General features: G+C 44.2%; 1 protein-coding gene across 21 annotated transcripts in view; it reads right to left on the minus strand.

Annotated features, from left to right (window-relative positions):
* The window catches only part of obscnb (obscurin, cytoskeletal calmodulin and titin-interacting RhoGEF b), a 99,123-nt gene extending 77,325 nt beyond the window's left edge, over positions 1–21,798 (minus strand). For all 21 annotated transcript variants that reach the window (XM_090225409.1, XM_090225426.1, XM_090225425.1 and 18 more), the window contains exons 1-3: positions 21,440–21,798; positions 10,100–11,198; positions 65–334 (exon numbers count right to left, since the gene is read on the minus strand). In XM_090225409.1, coding sequence (XP_090081535.1) covers positions 65–334; positions 10,100–11,189 — 1,360 coding nt within the window. In that variant the 5' untranslated portion in view covers positions 11,190–11,198; positions 21,440–21,798. The remainder of the gene's footprint in view (positions 1–64; positions 335–10,099; positions 11,199–21,439) is intronic.
* Positions 21,799–22,264: the final 466 nt, after the last annotated feature.

Consider the following 22,264-nt stretch of genomic DNA (forward strand, 5'->3'; position numbering starts at 1 on the left):
TCTGTTAATGGATGCATCAGAAGGTTGTCAGAAGACTAGAGAGACTAGAAAATGGCTCTCGTACCCAGCACAGTGAGCTCGGCTACGGTGCGGCTCCCCTCCTTCATCTCGCAGATGTAGACGGCATCATCATTAGTGGTGACATTGCGGATGGTGAGGCGACGCATGGTCCCCTCCTCCTCCATGCAGTACTTGGAGCTGTCCTCCAGACGTGTCTCCTCCATGAACCAGCTGGCCTGGCTAGCCGAAACGGGCACCTCACACAGCAGCATCGCCGTCATCTTCTCCTGGACCTCCACATCCTGCAGCTTCCTCCTGAACGGCACCTTGGGCTCTGAGGATCATGGGAAGAGTGCAGAATAATTCTCAAAAGGTGAGGAAAATTATGCATATTGGTAGATACTGTTGGGGTAGGTTCCTTGTTCGTTGTCAATCATTTGCTTATTGGTGAAATCAGCAATCAGACAATATCTTTAAGTAATTCAATCATTCATTTATTAATGTACTGTAATTGCAGACAGAAGTTGACAACGGGAACATAGCACGCATGTTTCCGAGTAAGTTCTGCAAAATAGAAAAGGGTCCAAGTTGCTTTAATATGCTTGCAGTCAACCCCTAGTGATGTAACGGCCTACGTCAACACCTTCTACTCATGAGACCAAGCCCATGCATCAGGAGAGACAATAGTTCCAGTGTTTTCTAAGGGCTCAGCAGTAATATTCCACTCCCCAAGTTGCTTTATAGTGGTATGTCTGACTAGTCTCTTATCTCTTTTACTCCCCTGCAGGGTTCTGTGTCTATGAATCTCTATTAGCCTTGAGGCGCTTTCTCACAGACACCCTATTTTTACTGCAATAGCTCACACCACTCTCAGACTGTTTCTTATAAGAAGCAGAGACTAGAAAAGAACTGTGGAACAATATTAAACCTTATAAAGCATATATATTGCTAATATGTAGTCAAGGACCCTATAAATGTAGTGGGGGAGGGGTCTTATAGCCCTTCCCCTTCTATTAATACAACATAAGCATAATCAATTATTATAATACATCAATCATTTGGTCCAGCCCCTATCATGACCCCAAGGTGAACCCCATCAATACGTAAGTCAATTGCTCAAAAAGTCTATCTCTTTTTGTTTTTGCCTATTCAATGGTGTCTTTCTTTGAATACACTGTGCCATACAATGCCTTGGGCTCTGACACAGGAAGATTACAGAAACATTTTCAAAAGGTGAGTGACATCCAGTAATTAAATGAGCTAATACATCTACAGTATCTCTGAACACTCCATGCACCCCTTTAAATGAGTATGTGTACAGTAGTAGAGCTTCAATCACTTATGTATTTAATCTGTAATCCATGGACAACCCAATAATCTCCAACCAATCCACCCCAGGAAAGAAGTGTAAAAACGTGATACACACACATGATTTATGACTGTCTATGGGCTCCAATAAATTACTCAGGGTATAAAAATAACATGTACAATCGTTAGAGAGCAGATTACAGAAACAAAAGGAATCTTCTCCATTTAGGCTTAATAACACTGGTGTAAAGTACTTAAGTAAAATAATGTTTGAAAGTACTACTTATGTCGCTTTTTAGGGTATCTGTACTTTACTTTACAATTTATATTTTTGCCAACTTTTACTTTTACTTCACTACATTCCTAAATAAAATAATGTACTTTTTACTCCATACATTTTCCCTGACACACAAAAGTACTCGTTACATTTTGACAGGAAAATGGTCCAATTCACACACTAATCAAGAGAACATCCCTGGTCATTCCTAGTGCCTCTGATCTGGTGGACTCACTAAACACAATTGTTTTGTTTGTAAATTAGTGTTGGAGTGTGCCCCTGGTTATCCGTTTAAAAAAAAATAATAATATTTGTGCCGCCTGGTTTGCTTAATATAAGGAATTTGAAATTGTTTATACTTTTACTTTTGATACTTAAGTACATTTGAGCAATTCCATTTACTTTTGATACTTAAGTACATTTGAGCAATTTACATTTACTTTTGATACTTAAGTATATTTAAAACCAAAAACTTTTAGACTTTTACTCAAGTATTATTTTACTGGGTGACTTTCACTTTTACTTGAGTCATTTTCTATAATGGTATCTTGAGTGGGTTGAGTCACTGACGTGATCTTCCTGTCTGGGTTGCCCCCCCCCCCCCCCCCCCTTGGGTTGTGCCGTGGCAGAGATCTTTGTGGGCTATACTCTTGTCTCAGGCTGATAAGATGGTGGTTGAAGATATCCCTCTAGTGGTGTGGGGGCTGTGCTTTGGCAAAGTGGGTGGAGTTATATTCAACCTATTTGGCCCTGTCCGGGGGTATCGTCGGATGGGTCCACAGTGTCTCCCGACCCCTCCTGTCTCAGCCTCCAGTATTTATGCTGCAGTAGTTTATGTGTCGAGGGGCTAGGGTCAGTCTGTTATATCTGGAGTATTTCTCCTGTCTTATCTGGTGTCCTGTGTGAATTTAATTATGCTCTTTCTAATTCTCTCTCTTTCTCTCTTTCTTTCTTTCTTTCTCTCTCTCAAAGGACCTGAGCCCTAGGACCATGCCTCAGGACTACCTGGCCTGATGACTCCTTGCTGTCCCCAGTCTACCTGGCTGTGCTGCTGCCCCAGTTTCAACTGTTCTGCCTGCGGCTATGGAACCCTAACCTGTTCACCGGACGAGCTACCTGTCCCAGACCTGCTGTTTTCAACTCTCTAGAGACAGCAGGAGCGGTAGAGATACTCTGAATGATCGGCTATGAAAAGCCAACTGACATTTACTCCTGAGATGCTGACCTGTTGCACCCTTGACAAGCACTGTGATTATTATTATATGACACTGCTGGTCATCTATGAACATTTGAACATCTTGGCCATATTCTGTTATAATCTCCACCCGGCACAGCCAGAAGAGGACTGGCCACCCCTCATAGCCTGGTTCCTCTCTAGGTTTCTTCCTTGGTTCCTGCCTTTCTGGGGAGTTTTTCCTAGCCACAGTGCTTCTTCACCTGCATTACTTGCTGTTTGGGGTTTTAGGCTGGGTTTCTGTACAGCACATTGAGATATCAGCTGATATCAGGGCTTCATAAATACATTTAATATCTTTACTTTTACTCAAGTATGACAATTGAGTACTTTTTCCACCACTGCTTAATAATGCTTTAGTTCTCTACGATGTAACTGCCTATTTACTTTATTATGAAATGAGTTTACAAGGCAATTTACAATGGGTTCAAAATAGTGTCTTATGCTTTTGGGGAAATCATATTCACTTACATTTTGGGTAAGCCTTTATGTGCTGCTCTCATCTTTCCACATATCGTATCCTCTAAATGTGTGTGTTTTGAATGTTTGGCTGGGACTTTGACTACTGAGTAGGTTTCTATTATGACCTTTTCCAACGTTGCTTCTTGCATCCCAGAGGGGTTATCAAATTATCTGGTATTAATAGGAACACTGGTGCATGCAGGGCAGAGGGATACAGCCCCTCTCCTTTGCAAATCCCCCGACAAAATCCTATAAAACAACAAGGCAGGCATGTCGAGTATCCATTATCTGGCGTCAATTATAACCAGACACAACCAAATGCCAGCCATTGTTATGGTGAGTGAATGAGGACCCAAAAGCGAACTAACTTAAACAGAGCTTCTTTAATAACCAAACATAGGTAGGCTCAGATAGACCGGCAGATTCCGACAGGACAGGACAAGGTTACAGCAAACATGACGATAGTCTGGCTCAGGCATGAAACACAACAAACAAGAATCCGACAAGGACAGGAACAGAAACAGAGAGAGATATAGGGACCTAATCAGAGGGAAAAAGGGAACAGGTGGGAAACGGGGTGAATGGGTAGTTAGAGGAGACAAGGAACAGCTGGGGGAAAGCGGGGGAGAAAAGGTAACCTAACAACGACCAGCAGAGGGAGACAGGGTGAAGGGAAAGGACAGAGACAAGACACAACATGACAGTACATGACAGTACCCCCCCACTCACCGAGCGCCTCCTGGCGCACTCGAGGAGGAAACCTGGCGGCAACGGAGGAAATCCTCGATCAGCGCACGGTCCAGCACGTCCCGAGAGGGAACCCAACTCCTCTCCTCAGGACCGTACCCCTCCCAATCTACGAGGTACTGGTGACCACGGCCCCGAGGACGCATGTCCAAAATTCTACGGACCCTGTAGATGGGTGCGCCCTCGACAAGGATGGGGGGGGGGGGGGGAAGACGAGCGGGGGCGCGAAGGACGGGCTTGATGCAGGAGACATGGAAGACCGGGTGGACGCGACGAAGGTATCGCGGAAGAAGAAGTCGAACTGCGACAGGATTAATGACCCGAGAAATACGGAACGGACCAATGAACCGCGGGGTCAACTTGCGAGAAGCCGTCTTAAGGGGAAGGTTCTGAGTGGAGAGCCAAACTCTCTGACCGCGACAATATCTAGGACTCTTAGTTCTACGCTTATTAGCAGCCCTCACAGTCTGCGTCCTATAACGGCAAAGTGCAGACCTGACCCTCTTCCAGGTGCGCTCGCAACGTTGGACAAAAGCCTGAGCGGAGGGGACGCTGGACTCGGCGAACTGAGATGAGAACAGCGGAGGCTGGTACCCGAGGCTACTCTGAAAAGGAGATAGCCCGGTCGCAGACGAAGGAAGCGAGTTGTGGGCGTATTCTGCCCAGGGGAGCTGTTCTGACCAAGACGCAGGGTTACGAAAAGAAAGACTGCGTAAGATGCGACCAATAGTCTGATTGGCCCGTTCTGCTTGACCGTTAGACTGGGGGTGAAAGCCGGAAGAGAGACTGACGGAAGCCCCAATCAAACGGCAAAACTCCCTCCAAAATTGAGACGTGAATTGCGGACCTCTGTCCGAAACGACGTCTGACGGAAGGCCATGAATTCTGAAAACATTCTCGATGATGATTTGTGCCGTCTCTTTAGCAGAAGGAAGCTTAGCAAGGGGAATGAAATGAGCCGCCTTAGAGAACCTATCGACAACCGTAAGAATAACAGTCTTCCCCGCTGACGAAGGCAGTCCGGTGACAAAATCTAAGGCGATGTGAGACCACGGTCGAGAGGGAATAGGAAGCGGCCTGAGACGGCCGGCAGGAGGAGAGTTACCGGACTTAGTCTGCGCGCAGACCGAACAAGCAGCCACGAAACGACGCGTGTCATGCTCCCAGGTGGGCCACCAAAAACGCTGGCGGATGGAAGCAAGCGTACCCCGAACGCCAGGGTGGCCGGCTAACTTGGCAGAGTGAGCCCACTGAAGAACGGCCAGACGAGTAGGAACGGGAACGAAAAGAAGGTTCCTAGGACAAGCGCGCGGCGACGGAGTGTGAGTGAGCGCTTGTTTTACCTGCCTCTCAATTCCCCAGACAGTCAACCCGACAACACGCCCCTCAGGGAGAATCCCCTCGGGGTCAGTGGAGGCTACTGAAGAACTGAAGAGACGAGACAAAGCATCAGGCTTGGTGTTCTTAGAGCCCGGACGATAAGAAATCACGAACTCGAAACGAGCGAAAAACAGCGCCCAACGCGCCTGACGCGCATTAAGTCGTTTGGCAGAACGGATGTACTCAAGGTTCCTATGGTCAGTCCAAACGACAAAAGGAACGGTCGCCCCCTCCAACCACTGTCGCCATTCGCCTAGGGCTAACCGGATGGCGAGCAGTTCGCGGTTACCCACATCATAGTTACGTTCCGACGGCGACAGGCGATGAGAAAAATACGCGCATGGGTGGACCTTGTCGTCAGAGAGGGAGCGCTGAGAAAGGATGGCTCCCACGCCCACCTCTGACGCGTCAACCTCGACAACGAACTGTCTAGAGACGTCAGGTGTAACAAGGATAGGAGCGGATGTAAAACGATTCTTGAGGAGATCAAAAGCTCCCTGGGCGGAAACGGACCACTTAAAGCACGTCTTGACAGAAGTAAGGGCTGTGAGAGGAGCTGCCACCTGACCGAAATTACGGATGAAACGACGATAGAAGTTCGCGAAGCCGAGAAAGCGCTGCAGCTCGACGCGTGACTTAGGGACGGGCCAATCAATGACAGCTTGGACCTTAGCGGGATCCATCTTAATGCCTTCAGCGGAAATAACAGAACCGAGAAATGTGACGGAGGAGGCATGAAAAGTGCACTTCTCAGCCTTCACAAAAAGACAATTCTCTAAAAGGCGCTGGAGGACACGTCGAACGTGCTGAACATGAATCTGGAGTGACGGTGAAAAAATCAGGATATCGTCAAGGTAAACGAAAACAAAGATGTTCAGCATGTCTCTCAGGACATCATTGACTAATGCCTGAAAGACAGCTGGAGCGTTAGCGAGGCCGAAAGGAAGAACCCGGTATTCAAAGTGCCCTAACGGAGTGTTAAACGCAGTCTTCCACTCGTCCCCCTCCCTGATGCGCACGAGATGGTAAGCGTTACGAAGGTCCAACTTAGTGAAAAACCTGGCTCCCTGCAGGATCTCGAAGGCTGAAGACATAAGAGGAAGCGGATAACGATTCTTCACTGTTATGTCATTCAGCCCTCGATAATCTATGCAGGGGCGCAGAGACCCGTCCTTCTTCTTGACAAAAAAAACCCCCGCTCCGGCGGGAGAGGAGGAGGGGACTATGGTACCGGCGTCAAGAGCTACAGACAAATAATCTTCGAGAGCCTTACGTTCGGGAGCCGACAGAGAGTATAGTCTACCCCGGGGGGGGGTGGTTCCCGGAAGGAGATCAATACTACAATCATACGACCGGTGTGGAGGAAGAGAGGTGGCCCTGGACCGACTGAACACCGTGCGCAGATCGTGATATTCCTCCGGCACCCCTGTCAAATCACCAGGCTCCTCCTGTGAAGAAGAGACAGAGGAAACAGGAGGGATAGCAGACATTAAACATTTCACATGACAAGAGACGTTCCAGGAGAGGATAGAATTACTAGACCAATTAATGGAAGGATTATGACAAACTAGCCAGGGATGGCCCAAAACAACAGGTGTAAAAGGTGAACGAAAAATTAAAAAAGAAATGGTTTCACTATGATTACCAGAAACAGTGAGGGTTAAAGGTAGCGTCTCACGCTGAATCCTGGGGAGAGGACTACCATCCAGGGCGAACAAGGCCGTGGGCTCCTTTAACTGTCTGAGAGGAATGTCATGTTCCCGAGCCCAGGTCTCGTCCATAAAACAGCCCTCCGCCCCAGAGTCTATTAAGGCACTGCAGGAAGCTGACGAACCGGTCCAGCGTAGATGGACCGACAAGGTAGTGCAGGATCTTGAAGGAGAGACAGGAGTAGTAGCGCTCACCAGTAGCCCTCCGCTTACTGACGAGCTCTGGCCTTTTACTGGACATGAAGTGACAAAATGACCAGCGGAACCGCAATAGAGACAGAGGCGGTTGGTGATTCTCCGTTCCCTCTCCTTAGTCGAGATGCGGATACCTCCCAGCTGCATGGGCTCAGCACCCGAGCCGGCAGAGGAAGATGGTAGTGATGCGGAGAGGGAGGCGACGGAGAGCGCGAGCTCCTTTCCACGAGCTCGGTGACGAAGATCAACCCGTCGCTCAATGCGAATAGCGAGTTCAATCAAGGAATCCACGCTGGAAGGAACCTCCCGGGAGAGAATCTCATCCTTTACCTCTGCGCGGAAACCCTCCAGAAGACGAGCGAGCAAGGCCGGCTCGTTCCAGCCACTGGAGACAGCAAGAGTGCGAAACTCAATAGAGTAGTCTGTTATGGATCGATTGCCTTGACATAGGGAAGACAGGGCCCTGGAAGCCTCCTCCCCAAAAACAGATCGATCAAAATCCCGTATCATCTCCTCCTTAAAGTCCTGATACTGGTTAGTACACTCAGCCCTTGCCTCCCAGATTGCCGTGCCCCACTCACGAGCCCGTCCAATAAGGAGAGATATGACGTAGGCGACACGAGCAGTGCTCCTGGAGTAAGTGTTGGGCTGGAGAGAAAACACAATATCACACTGGGTGAGGAACGAGCGGCATTCAGTGGGCTCCCCAGAGTAACACGGCGGGTTATTGATTCTGGGCTCCGGAGATTCGAAGGCCCTGGAAGTGGCCGGTGGATCGAGGCGGAGATGGTGAACCTGTTCTGTGAGGTTGGAGACTTGGGTGGCCAGGGTCTCAACGGCATGTCGAGCAGCAGACACTTCCTGCTCGTGTCTGCCTAGCATCGCTCCCTGGATCCCGACGGCTGAGTGGAGAGGATCCGAAGTCGCTGGGTCCATTCTTGGTCGGATTCTTCTGTTATGGTGAGTGAATGAGGACCCAAAAGCGAACTAACTTAAACAGAGCTTCTTTAATAACCAAACATAGGTAGGCTCAGATAGACCGGCAGATTCCGACAGGACAGGACAAGGTTACAGCAAACATGACGATAGTCTGGCTCAGGCATGAAACACAACAAACAAGAATCCGACAAGGACAGGAACAGAAACAGAGAGAGATATAGGGACCTAATCAGAGGGAAAAAGGGAACAGGTGGGAAACGGGGTGAATGGGTAGTTAGAGGAGACAAGGAACAGCTGGGGGAAAGCGGGGGAGAAAAGGTAACCTAACAACGACCAGCAGAGGGAGACAGGGTGAAGGGAAAGGACAGAGACAAGACACAACATGACAGTACATGACAGCCATGGGCTCTGCACTCACTGTCAAATTGAGACAGAGATTAACAACCGCCATTGATAATCCATGCTCCAGGTTTCTAGCCAATCAGGGGTGCCTCATGGAAAGTCACCCTAGCTCTGGCGCTTGGGGGTAACAGTGGGCTAATAGCCACTGTGAAATACTCATCACCGGCAGAAAATAGATGAAACACAACACTCCTCCTTCATGTCGCTGCCAGCATTCCACCACTTAGTTGCGCAGTTTAAGTCTACAGTATGTTGGAAAAGAGTAACACTGTGCTCAGGTGAACGTTTTAGCTTACTTTGGTTAATTCTGGTAGTGTAGACCAGGGGAGAACGACTGCCCCCTCTCACCAAGTCATGAAATTCAAGGCTGGCCGCGGTACTGCAAGCATTGTTAGCAGAAAACAGGATTTCCCGTTATAGTGAATGGGGAAATGGCAATCTTTGTTGCCAATCTAACTCAATGAAAAGTGCAACGCCACTACCTGCACTAGCTCAAACTGCGCATGTTATGTCTTCATAAGACGCCATCTTAAATGCGCTATGGTGTCTTCACATATGAATGTCACATGATCGATGGTTTTGTCCATTCATTTATACAGTCATTGGTGTAGACAGATTTGATGAGATTAATTTCAGCTATATTTAAAAATATATATATATTTATAATATATATACTAGTCCAGTATCAGCAATTCATATAGAGCCATGAGAGTTAATCTTAAAGTCATTAATCATTTTATGGAAAAACTACCCTCACTTTTTCCTCAGCAGTCAAGTGATGAACTAGACTTGGGAGTATGGCAATGCGAGATATGTAAAAACTAAACAGACGGGCTTATTTTAGAATGGAGAAATTGATATTATCATGCATAGAGTAAATTCACTATTTTACATCATTTTTTTTTTTTACCTTTATTTAACTAGGCAAGTCAGTTAATAACAAATTCTTATTTTCAATGACAGCGGTATGCTGTGGGCAGAACGACAGATTTGTACCTTGTCAGCTCAGGGGTTTGAACTTGCTTGCAACCTTCCGGTTACTAGTCCAACGCTCTAACCACTAGGCTACCCTGCCACCCCATTTACAGTATATTGAAATACTGTACCAACATAACAGCATATTCAGTGGCGTAGCGCATTTTAGTGGGGCCCCCCGCAAGGTCCGAGCAAAGGTCCCCCCCATTGCAAAAAAAAGAAAACAAAAACATTGTACTTTTTTTTGCAAAGTGCTATTTTACACATTTTGCCATGAGGCTGAGAGAAAAATATGAAGTTTTAAAGCTAATTTCCCGTCATTCCAAAAAATGAAATGACGTGTTCATATGCTATCTGGGGGGCCCGACCTCCGGGGGAACCCCAACCACGAGGGCTGCGGGGGCGTGTGCTACACCAGTGAGCATACTGCATATCAAGCTTGTCAAAAGGTTTCAAAAAAGCTCTTCTTACCTTTAACAATCACCAGCACAGCGCTGTAGGTTTGTCCAGCCATGTTGGAGGCATTACAGGTGTACAGGCCGTTGTCGCTCTGCTTGCAGTACAGGATCTTGAGGATGAAATTCTCGGCCTGGTCCTCATACATGATGTGCCTACGTCCCTCGCCGATGTTCCCCCCATCCTTCCTCCAGATGATATGAGGCTTGGGGTGACCTGTCACGAAGCAGCTGAGCTTGGCATGCTTGCCCTCAGTCACCGTGCAGGTGCGGGTGAAGACGCTTTTGGGTAGCTGGCTGACCAGTGCTGCGCTGCCGTGGTCCAGACCCAGAGCGCTCAGCCCGTCTGTGACCATAGTGGTGGCCGTGGACGAGGTGGTGGTGGAGTTGTGAGAGGAGCTGCGGGTCTCTGCTGTGCGGTAGATGGAGATCCCTTCTTTACGCTTCTGCATGTGGGAGAGGAGGGAGGTGCTCTTGTCCTGGCCCAGGTGACGGGAGTCCTGGGTGTCTATGACCAAGGCAGCGGCAGAGTTCGAGCGGCCCACCGAGTTCTGGGCGCGGCAGGTATAAGTGCCGCTGTCTAGGCTGCGCACGCTCTGGATCCTCAGGGAGCTGCTGTCGCCGTCCGAGGACACCTTGATGCGGTTTGTCTCGGCTAGGTAACGCCCGTCCTTATCCCAGTCAAATTTGGGCTCTGGGTAAGCAGCAACCCGGCAGTGGAAGACCACATCGCCCCCCAGGCCCACACGTGCAGAGGTAGGCTTGACCATGAAGACGGGGGCCCTGTCCACCATCTCCTGTGGAAGGCCTACATGAAGGGTTACACATGCGTATGCCTCCCCGACGTTGTTCTTGGCCCGGCACATGTACTGACCGCTGTCTTCCAGGGTTAGATCGTAGATGGTGAGGCGGTAGACATTACCATCATCCACCGTCTTGAAGCGGCCCCCGGAGGTCAGACGTAGCTTCTCCTTTTCCCAGGTAATCAGTAGGGTGGGGTTGCCCACGATGGTGCAGCTTAGAGTGGCATCCTTGCCCACGCACACTGCGAACGCTTTGGGCCGCGTGAGGAATCTGGGGGCCCCTCCAAACAGGTTCTGGTCCATTACTGGTTCCTAGATTACCAAAGAAATAATGCCAGTTAGAATAGAAACACACAATTGAAAGGAATCAATGCATGAGTATAGAATATAGAAGTATAGAATAATATATCCAGTAAGTGAGGGTAATATAGATACAATATAGAATAATACTAAGATATATCAAGATCATAAGGCAAAAAAAGTAAGATGTCCTTCTATTGTTGTTGTCAATCATTTAAATCACTTGCCTCTTGAACTACGTATGACACTACACGACCTCTAGTGTCTCATTCTTCTCATGCCTGACACTAATGCCTAACATGATCATGTAATAACACTACACCAGGAAGTAATGACTTGAAGGTTTGGAAAACCTTGTTCTCACATAGAGGCATAATGTGTTTGAGTGGGCCACTATGGAGTGAATTGATTGCTGCAAATTGAGATCGTTTTCATAGGAACTTGGAAGAATGTGTTAACATGTCTCACATTTGGCTCAGATATTTCTAGTGAAGTCTGTCTGACATGGAAGTCAACAAAATGTAAGATATGCATTGATGACTGAAAACTACGGTTCAAAAAGGACATGCTGATTTTAAAAAAAAACGTTTATCTCGTTATGTTGAGATCCCAATTTATTTATCTCATGATCACGACATAACAAATGTTTTGTCGAGATCACGAGATAAACTCTGTAAATAGGAATGGACGCATTGATGATAGATTGACTGTATGGCTGGGGTGGCAAAGCCCACAGCGGATCAGCGTGAGGTTTTCATTGATTGCTACACTAAAGGATGGTGCGTTTCATGCTAACTTGAGCTAAGTAAGAGCTCTTGGGGCATCTAATCCCTCGTGGGGCATTTAAACCCTGAATGATGCCTGACAGGTAACTCTGAGTCTGTATGCCACCCCCAAGACCACAGCCAATCGCAAGCAACAACGCAGCTAGCATGACTAGTCTTGTAAGCGAGATATCTCGCTAGTTAGTCGATTTTTTTTACAATGTTTGCAAACTGATACGTGTCACGTATTAATGACAAAATAACATGAAAAACAGGCAACAACAAAAATAAATAACAATAAATAAATATATACAGGACCAGTCAAAAGTTTGGACACACCTACTCATTCCAGGGTTTTCCTTTATTTTTTACTATTTTCTACATTGTAGAATAATAGTGAAGACATCAACACTGTGAAATAACACATACGGAATCATGTAGTAACCAAAAAAGTGTAAACAAATCAAAACATATTTTGTATATGAGATTCTTCAAACTAGCCACCCTTTGCCTTGATGACAGTTTCGCACACTCTTGGCATTCTCTCAACCAGCTTCATGAGGTAGTCATCTGGAATGCATTTCACTTAACAGGTATTCTTTGTTTTAAGTTCATTTGTGGAATTTCTTTCCTTCTTAATGCGTTTGAGCCAATCAGTTGTGTTGTGACAAGGTAGGGGTGGTATACAGAGGATAGACCTATTTGGTAAAATACCAAGTCCATAATATGTCAAGAACAGCTCAAATAAGGAAAGAGAAATGACAGTCCATCATTACTTTAAGACATGAAGGTCAGACAATTTGGAAAATGTCAATAACATTTAAAGTTTCCTCAAGTGCAGTCTCAAAAACCATCAAGCACTATGATGAAACTGGCTCTCAAGAGGACCCAGAGTTACTTCTGATGCAGAGGACAAGTTCATTGGAGTTCACAGAGTTCAAGTAACAGACACATCTCAACATCAACTGTTCAGAGGAGACTTGTAAATCAGGCCTTCATTGTCAAAATACTGCAAAGAAACCACTACTAAAGCACACCAATAATAAGAAGAGACTTGCTTGGGCCAAGAAACACGAGCAATGGACATTAGACAAGAGGAAATCTGTCCTTTGGTCTGATGAGTCCAAATTTAGCATGTCTTTGTGAGACGCAGGGAAGGTGAACGGATGATCTCTGCATGTGTAGTTCACACCGTGAAGCATGGGAGGAGGAGGTGTCATGGTACTTTTCTGGTGACACTGTCTGTGATTTATTTAGAATTCAAGGCACACATAACCAGCATGGCTACCACAGCATTTTGCAGTGATACGCCATTCCATCTGGTTTGCGCTTAGTGGGACTATAAACCAATACACCTGCAGGCTGTGTAAGGGCTATTTGACCAAGAAGGCAAGAGATGGAGTGCTGCATCAGATAACCTGGCCTCCACAATCACCTGACCTCAACCCAATTGAGATGGTTTGTAATGAGTTGGACCGCAGAGTGAAAGAAAAGCAGGCAACAAGTGCTCAGCATATGTGGGAACTCCTTCAAGACTGTTGGAAAAGCATTCCAGGTGAAGCTGGTTGAAAGAATGCCAAGAGTGTGCAAAGCTGTCATCAAGGCAAAGGGTGGTTACTTTGAAGAATCTAAAATCTAAAATCTATATACAGTGCTTTGCGAAAGTTTTTGGCCCCCTTGAACTTTGCAACCTTTTGCCACATTTCAGGCTTCAAACATAAAGATATAAAACTGTATTTTTTTGTGAAGAATCAACAACAAGTGGGACACAATCATGAAGTGGAACAACATTTATTGGATATTTCAAACTTTTTTAACAAATCAAAAACTGAAAAATTGGGCGTGCAAAATTATTCAGCCCCTTTACTTTCAGTGCAGCAAACTCTCTCCAGAAGTTCAGTGAGGATCTCTGAATGATCCAATGTTGACCTAAATGACTAATGATGATAAATACAATCCACCTGTGTGTAATCAAGTCTCCGTATAAATGCACCTGCACTGTGATAGTCTCAGAGGTCCGTTAAAAGCGCATCATGAAGAACAAGGAACACACCAGGCAGGTCCGAGATACTGTTGTGAAGAAGTTTAAAGCCGGATTTGGATACAAAAAGATTTCCCAAGCTTTAAACATCCCAAGGAGCACTGTGCAAGCGATAATATTGAAATGGAAGGAGTATCAGACCACTGCAAATCTACCAAGACCTGGCCGTCCCTCTAAACTTTCAGCTCATACAAGGAGAAGACTGATCAGAGATGCAGCCAAGAGGCCCATGATCACTCTGGATGAACTGCAGAGATCTACAGCTGAGGTGGGAGACTCTGTCCATAGGACAACAATCAGTCGTATATTGCACAAATCTGGCCTTTATGGAAGAGTGGCAAGAAGAAAGACATTTCTTAAAGATATCCATAAAAAGTGTTGTTTAAAGTTTGCCACAAGCCACCTGGGAGACACACCAAACATGTGGAAGAAGGTGCTCTGGTCAGATGAAACCAAAATTGAACTTTTTGGCAACAATGCAAAACGTTATGTTTGGCGTGAAAGCAACACAGCTGAACACACCATCCCCACTGTCAAACATGGTGGTGGCAGCATCATGGTTTGTGCCTGCTTTTCTTCAGCAGGGACAGGGAAGATGGTTAAAATTGATGGGAAGATGGATGGAGCCAAATACAGGACCATTCTGGAAGAAAGCCTGATGGAGTCTGCAAAAGACCTGAGACTGGGACGGAGATTTGTCTTCCAACAAGACAATGATCCAAAACATAAAGCAAAATCTACAATGGAATGGTTCAAAAATAAACATATCCAGGTGTTAGAATGGCCAAGACAAAGTCCAGACCTGAATCCAATCGAGAATCTGTGGAAAGAACTGAAAACTGCTGTTCACAATTGCTCTCCATCCAACCTCACTGAGCTCGAGCTGTTTTGCAAGGAGGAATGGGAAAAAATGTCAGTCTCTCGATGTGCAAAACTGATAGAGACATACCCCAAGCAACTTACAGCTGTAATCGCAGCAAAAGGTGGCGCTACAAAGTATTAACTTAAGGGGGCTGAATAATTTTGCACGCCCAATTTTTCAGTTTTTGATTGTTAAAAAAGTTTTAAATATCCAATAAATGTCGTTCCACTTCATGATTGTGTCCCACTTGTTGTTGATTCTTCACAAAAAATACAGTTTTATATCTTTATGTTTGAAGCCTGAAATGTGGCAAAAGGTCGCAAAGTTCAAGGGGGCAGAATACTTTCGCAAGGCACTGTATATCTGAATCGCCGTGACACCAACCAACCTCACTACTCACTGGACCCTTATGATCACTCGACTTAGCATGCCCCTACTTAATGTCAATATGCCTTGTCCATTGCTGTTCTGGTTAGTGTTTATTGGCTTATTTCACTGTAGAGCCTCTAGCCCTGCTCACTATACCTTATCCAACCTTTCAGTTCCACCACCCACACATGCGATGACATCACCTGGTTTCAAGGATGTTTCTAGAGACAATATCTCTCTCATCATCACTCAATACCTAGGTTTACCTCCACTGTATTCACATCCTACCATACCTTTGTCTGTACATTATACCTTGAAGATATTTTATCACCCCCAGAAACCTCCTTTTACTCTCTGTTCCAGACATTCTAGACGACCAATTCTCATAGCTTTTAGCCGTACCCTTATCCTACTCCTCCTCTGTTCCTCTGGTGATGTAGAGGTGAATTCAAGGCCCTGCAGTGCCTAGCTCCACTCCTCTTCCCCAGGCGCTCTCTTTTGATGACTTCTGTAACTGTAATAGCCTTGGTTTCATGCATGTTAACATTAGAAGCCTCCTCTCTAAGTTTGTTTTATTCACTGCTTTAGCACACTCTGCCAACCCGGATGTTCTAGCCGTGTCTGAATCCTGGCTTAGGAAGAGCAACAAAAATTCTGACATTTTCATCCCTAACTACAACATTTTCAGACAAGATAGAACGGCTAAAAGGGGCGGTGTTGCAATTTACTGCAAAGACAGCCTGCAGAGTTCTGTCTTACTATCCAGGTCTGTACCCAAACAATTTGAACTTCTACTTTTAAAAATCCACCTCTCTAAAAACACTGTCTTCCTGCACCATCTTCCTGTTCAAGTGGGCACAGCACAGCAAGGTGAGTCCAAAAATGTATTGTATGCTGCTGCATAAATGATGTAATATGCCAGGGAGATATGTATACTGTAGCTAAGAAAGGAATACTAAGTCTATGTTGTGTAGTAAGCTGTTAGTAGGCCATGTGCTTCACCCTAATAATTTGGTCCCTTTCTCCCTCATAATTTATCCTACTGTTCTGACTTGGTGGTGCACATGTAGCCTATAGCCTGTTTTAAATAAATGTAATTATCAAATATTGTAAGAGATTTTATTGTCTGCTTATATGCCCCCTTATCCTACAGTTCTGACTTGGCTTACAGGGAGAATACTGTAAGAATGGCCCATGTTCTGAATTCTGTCACTGTACATTTCGAAAGTGCTGAACAAATAGTTGTATTGAATACGTCCATCCTAGCTTGCTCATCAATGTCTTAATAAAAATTACGGATGGCCTCTTATGCGCTTGTCATTCCCTTATGCCATAGTTTGTACATCTCAATTGTCAGTGGAAATCACATTTGTTTAAGCAAGTCAGCCATATCAGCTATGTTATTTTAAAAGGCAGTAAATGAGGCTGAATGAACTGTGTCGCTGCCAGACAAGACTCCGCTGATTGCCAAGTGTAGTTGTGGTAAGGACTCACTCTATGGTGCTGAAAAGAAAGCTTTGCTGTTGGGACAGCTTTATGTAGGCCCTAACAGTTTTTTGGGCACCGTTTATCACCATCATCGTGCAATTAATGTATTGTTTAGTGTTGAGTTGTGTTGTGTAGTGGCTTTGCTGGCATGCATTCGAAAAAAATGTTAGTTTTCCCCACCAAGATGTTCATGCTAAAATCGCCACAGCATTCTTTCCAAATATACTTTTTGTTGTTGTTGGAAGTAGGCTACAGTGCATATTTCATAGCTAGGTTTTTTGCCTACGAGCCTACTGAAGTGTAATATTTTGATTATTTGGTGTCATACTGTTCATCGATTCTGGTACTGGAAACCCACAGGGTTTACAAGTCCAGCACTAACATACCTGATTAAACTTGATTAGTAGCCTAATCATCAAGTCATTGAAAAAAGTTTATACCACTTGAGTCCCCAGGACCAGACTTGAGGAACACGATTGCAGTGTGACGTAGGTCATCAACCAGACCCCTATCACTATCAAGGTCAAATAACACCTACAGTACTCACTTCCATATAAAGGTGCATCAAAAGGGGAGCAGTTGGATTCCCACTGGGCACAAACTGGTTGAATAACATTTTTTCCATGTGATTTGTCAACAACAACAAAAAGTAATCATCGTAAGCTGTTATTTTGAGGGTGAAATTTCAAGCACATGATTATGTTATCATGGTAACCAAATTTCAACATAAATGACTTTTCTATCCACAGTTTTCATTTTAGTAAAGTCATACGGTATAAAAATAAATCACGACAGCTGTGATGGAAACAGGACTTTTCGGTACAATTGTACAAATGCTGGCAGATAATTTGTTCGTTGGACATGGTGGGATCTTTTTGTGACAAAAATTTATTTTGTGAGAAATGGCAGTGGAAATGCCTTTATGCACAAATATTGATATAATAACCATCATACTGAAGTAAACTTTAGAGTCACGTGATAATATGGTGTGTGATCCTCCCACTACGACTCTGGAAACCATGCAGTTTATTAGGCGACAGAAGACATACATTGTGATGAACTTCACAGGGTGGTGAAAGTGTACGGTGATGAGCTTGATGCTCCTTTCCAATAAATATTGAGGATCTTATTCTGGTGACATAATCGATGCTTGGCTGCCGTTTGACAGATACAAATATTCTCGCATTTTATCTATCATAATCTCATCATGTAGACTAGCCAACCTGCACAGCAACCCGCACTGCATCTGGGAGCTGTTGGCTGGAGCGTACATGCCAAGACCAGAGTAGGCACATTTGCTATTTAACACAAACGTTTTTGCGCCAAAACTATCGGTAGAGTTGAAATGTGATGGAAACACAATGAACGTAAAAATTTTAATCGGTACATGAAAACTCAAAAGTCATTAAGCACTGACTTTTATCTGCAAGAAGTCAGTTTGGTGGAAACACCACTGGTGGGACAATGCACATATTGTCTTTATATGGATTTTTGAATATTCACATGAACATATGTTACATTTGTACCTTAAAAACAACGTCAGCTCTTCAACGTTATATCCACTATCAGAATTAAAAACTTTAGGTTGAGCAGCATCTACTGCTGGAGAATATATCTATATAGCACTACTCTTTGGTCTACCATTCAGGGTTTTATTTTCTATTTGATGTTGTAATTTTCCCCCCTTTTCCACCCCAATTTCGTGATATCCAATTGCGATCTTGTCTCATCGCTGCAACTCCCCAACGGGCTCAGGAGAGGTCATGCGTCCTTCGAAACATGACCCGCCAAGCCTCTCTTCTTAACACCTGCACACTTAACCCGGAAGCCAGCCGTACCAATTTGTCGGAGGAAAACTGTTCAACTGACGACCGAAGTCAGCCTCCAGGTGCCCGGCCAGCCACAAGGAGTAGCTAGAGCGTGATGAGCCAAGTAAAGAACCCCAGGCTGTAGTGACGCCGCAACACTGCGATGCAGTGCTTTAGACAGCTATGCCACTCGAGAGACCATCCAGGGTTTTAACCAAGCCCAGCCCTGCTTACCTATGACGTTATCACTGAGTATTACCAATGTGTGATTATGAGAATGACCAAGAACCCAATGGTCACTCTGACAGAGCGCTTGAGTTCCTCTGTGGAGATGGGAGAACCTTCCGGAAGGATAACCATCTCTGCCGCACTCCACCAATCAGGCCTTTATGGTAGAGTGGCCAGACAGAACCACTCCCCAGTAAAAGGCCCATGACAGCCCACTTGGAGTAAGCCAAAAGGCACCTAAAGAATCTCAGACCATGAGAAACAAGATTCTCTGGTCTGATGAAACCAAAATTGAACTCTTTGGCCTGAATGCCAAGGATCACGTCTGGAGGAAACCTGGCACCATACCTACAGTGAAGCATGGTGGTGGCAGCATCATGCTGTGGGGATGTTTTTCAGCGGCAGGAACTTGGAGTTCTTGGACTAGTCAGGATCAAGGTAAAGATGAACAGAGCAGGGTACAGAAAGATCCTTGATGATATCCTGCACCAGAGCACTCAGGCCCTCAGACTGGGCCGAAGGTTCACCTTCCAACAGGACAACGACCCTAAGCACACAGCCAAGACAATGCACGAGTGGCTTCGGGACAAGTCTCTGAATGTCCTTGAGTGGCCCAGCCAGAGTCCGGACTTAAACCCGATCGAACATCTCTGGAGAGACCAGAAAATAGCTGTGCAGCATCGCTCCCCATCCAACCTGACAGATCTGCAGAGAAGAATGGGAGAAACTCCCCAAATACAGGTGTGCCAAGCTTGTAGCGTCATACCCAAGAAGTGTTGAGGCTGTAATCTCTGCCAAAGGTGCTTCAACAAAGTACTGATTAAAGGGTCTGAATACTTATGTAAATGTGATATTTCAGTTTTTAAGTTAGCAAGAATTTCTAGAAACCTGTTTTTGTTTTGTCATTATGGGGTATTGTGTGTAGATTGATGGGGGAAAATAACTTTTAAAATAAAATAAAATAACATTTTAGACCGTGTGGATATACGCACACACACACACACACACACACACACACAAAAACACTGTTATTTACACAAATCACAATTGCTGTTACCAGACTCATATGAACTATTGCACAATTTAAACACTTGCAAATCCCCCTTTTCTCTGATACAAGTCATGTGTAAATATTGGACTATAAATTGTACCTTCCTGTATTATACTAAAATGTTTATTCTATTCTACTGAACCATTTACTTTATGTTCCTATTCTTATCTTTTAATATTTCTTATTGTTGTTGCATTGTCGAGAAGGAACCTGCAAGTAAGCATTTAGTTGGATGATGCATACCACGTGTATCCTGTACATAGTACCATCAAAATGTGAAACTTGAAACAATATCACTTTTGAAATACAATAAATACCGTATAATACATATCCTATCAACTATTAAAGTTAACAAATGATATGTTGGATTCACATCTCCAACTCAACAAAAAATACAAGTTCAAGAATGGGATTAAGCCATTGGCTCAAATGAAACTTTCCAAGCACTTGATAGATCTCCTTTAAACGTTGATATTTGGTTGCATTGTCAACCAAACACAATTCAAAATTACTTTTGTAATCCGATAAATAGCCTAAAGTTAAGGCCATTTTACAAACTAATGTAACAGTCAACTATACATTTCTTCTAATGTAATCATATAAAGCGTGCATGTTCAAGATAACATGCATAGGTCACAATTTCTGTAATAATCTGCGCAGAATCTCACACTTCATTGTGATACATACTAGCATTATGTACTTTTAATTTCGTCTAATCTCAATTGCAATCCAGGTCATTTGGTTCTGCTATTAGATTAACCACAGTGATAACACATTCATCTGTTATATATAAAAAATAACCTATCTGACATTGAATTCCCATTTTAACTTTGCTTTTAAATGATTGAAAGCGCAGTGATAGACATTTGGTGACAACTAAACCAAAAATTGTTTTTCCATTGAAATTTGGTTGTGCTTTTAGAAGGTTGAAAGCAGAGTGATAACACATGGAAATTCCACAAACTTTTGGCTGTTTTTTGAGAGGGTGAATATAGGTTGACGAAGGTAAACTGACATCAACGCACTGCCAGATTGGGACAAATTAGGTTTTAACACGGTTAAATAGAACAGATATGTGTCTTTGAAAGGGTGACATTTGCCATCTTTGTCACCTCACTCCCCTGAGCTGCCTGTACCCAAAATAACCTCAGCTGTCGGGCCGCGTCTCTGTCCATTGCCATTTGTAGAAGCGTAGAGGGATAAACTGTTTTGATAGGGCACCACAACTGAAGGAAACGCTTCTTTGTTCTATATTGTTTAATAAACTTGCCAATACCATTAGCCAATGCAAATTGATCATACATGTTTTATGTAGTTGGTTTTGTGTGTTGTGTAGGCTAGATAGTCGGCAAAAACGTTTTACTGACAGTATTTTCGGACCAACAAAGTTGCTCATTGTAATTAAATAAATAAGTCATGAAAACATACTTTTTGGGGAAGGTAAAACTGCCACCACAAACATAAAGCACATTAATAAACATGACTCCTCTAAAATGACGACACTCGATTCCCATTCAAAAATATATGACTCATGCCTTATTAAATTAGAAATTATGTTGATCAGGGATTGCAAATTGAATGTCCTTTTAGGTTATTTAAACTGGGAACTGGGTTAGTTCAACTACAGCAATGATTTGCTCACCTTGAGTCTTCAGCCACTCTGATAAAACAAGCGCTGAAACATGTGAACTAAAACTTCAATAAGGTTTTACAGTCCGTAAAATAATCCAATCTTTGCCGCTGAGATCCAATAAATGTATGTCCGGTGCGTATCAATATCCCTACAATGATGATTGTGTATCCAGGAAAGTGTAACATTCCCCCAGTCTCCTGCGGTGGGTGGTTGACTACGCTTTCTTTTTTCTAATGTGGTACCTCATGATGCCAAATAGCTAACATTCCTATTTTGGTGCAGCCTCCGTTCCAAAATAGACTTGTCATTTAATGTAGAGATAGCCTAGGTGCTGGAGCATGGGTCTGGACTAGAGACCGACTGATTATGATTTTTCAACGCCGATACCGATACCGATTATTGGAGGACAAAAAAAGCGATACCGATTTAATTGGCTGATTTAAAAAAATATATATTTGTAATAATGACAATTACAACAATACTGAATGAACACTTGTTTTAACTTAATATAATAAATCAATAAAATCAATTTAGTCTCAAGTAAATAATGAAACATGTTCAATTTGGTTTAAATAATGCAAAAACAAAGTGTTGGAGAAGAAAGTAAAAGTGCAATATGTGCTATGTAAAAAAGCTAACGTTTCAGTTCCTTGCTCCGAACATGAGAACATATGAAAGCATGCAGAGCAAGGGAAACAACTACTAGAAGGCTCAGAGCTCAAGCTCAAAACTTGAAATCGGCCATGCCGATTAATCGGTCGACCTCTAGTCTGGACAGGCGTTTTATCTACCTGACTATCCTGAAACATTACTCATGCCATGTTTATTTGATAT

Source organism: Oncorhynchus mykiss, chromosome 28 (assembly GCF_057628025.1).
Source record: "Oncorhynchus mykiss isolate SJ-2025 chromosome 28, ASM5762802v1, whole genome shotgun sequence".
NCBI classification, from domain to species: domain Eukaryota; kingdom Metazoa; phylum Chordata; class Actinopteri; order Salmoniformes; family Salmonidae; genus Oncorhynchus; species Oncorhynchus mykiss.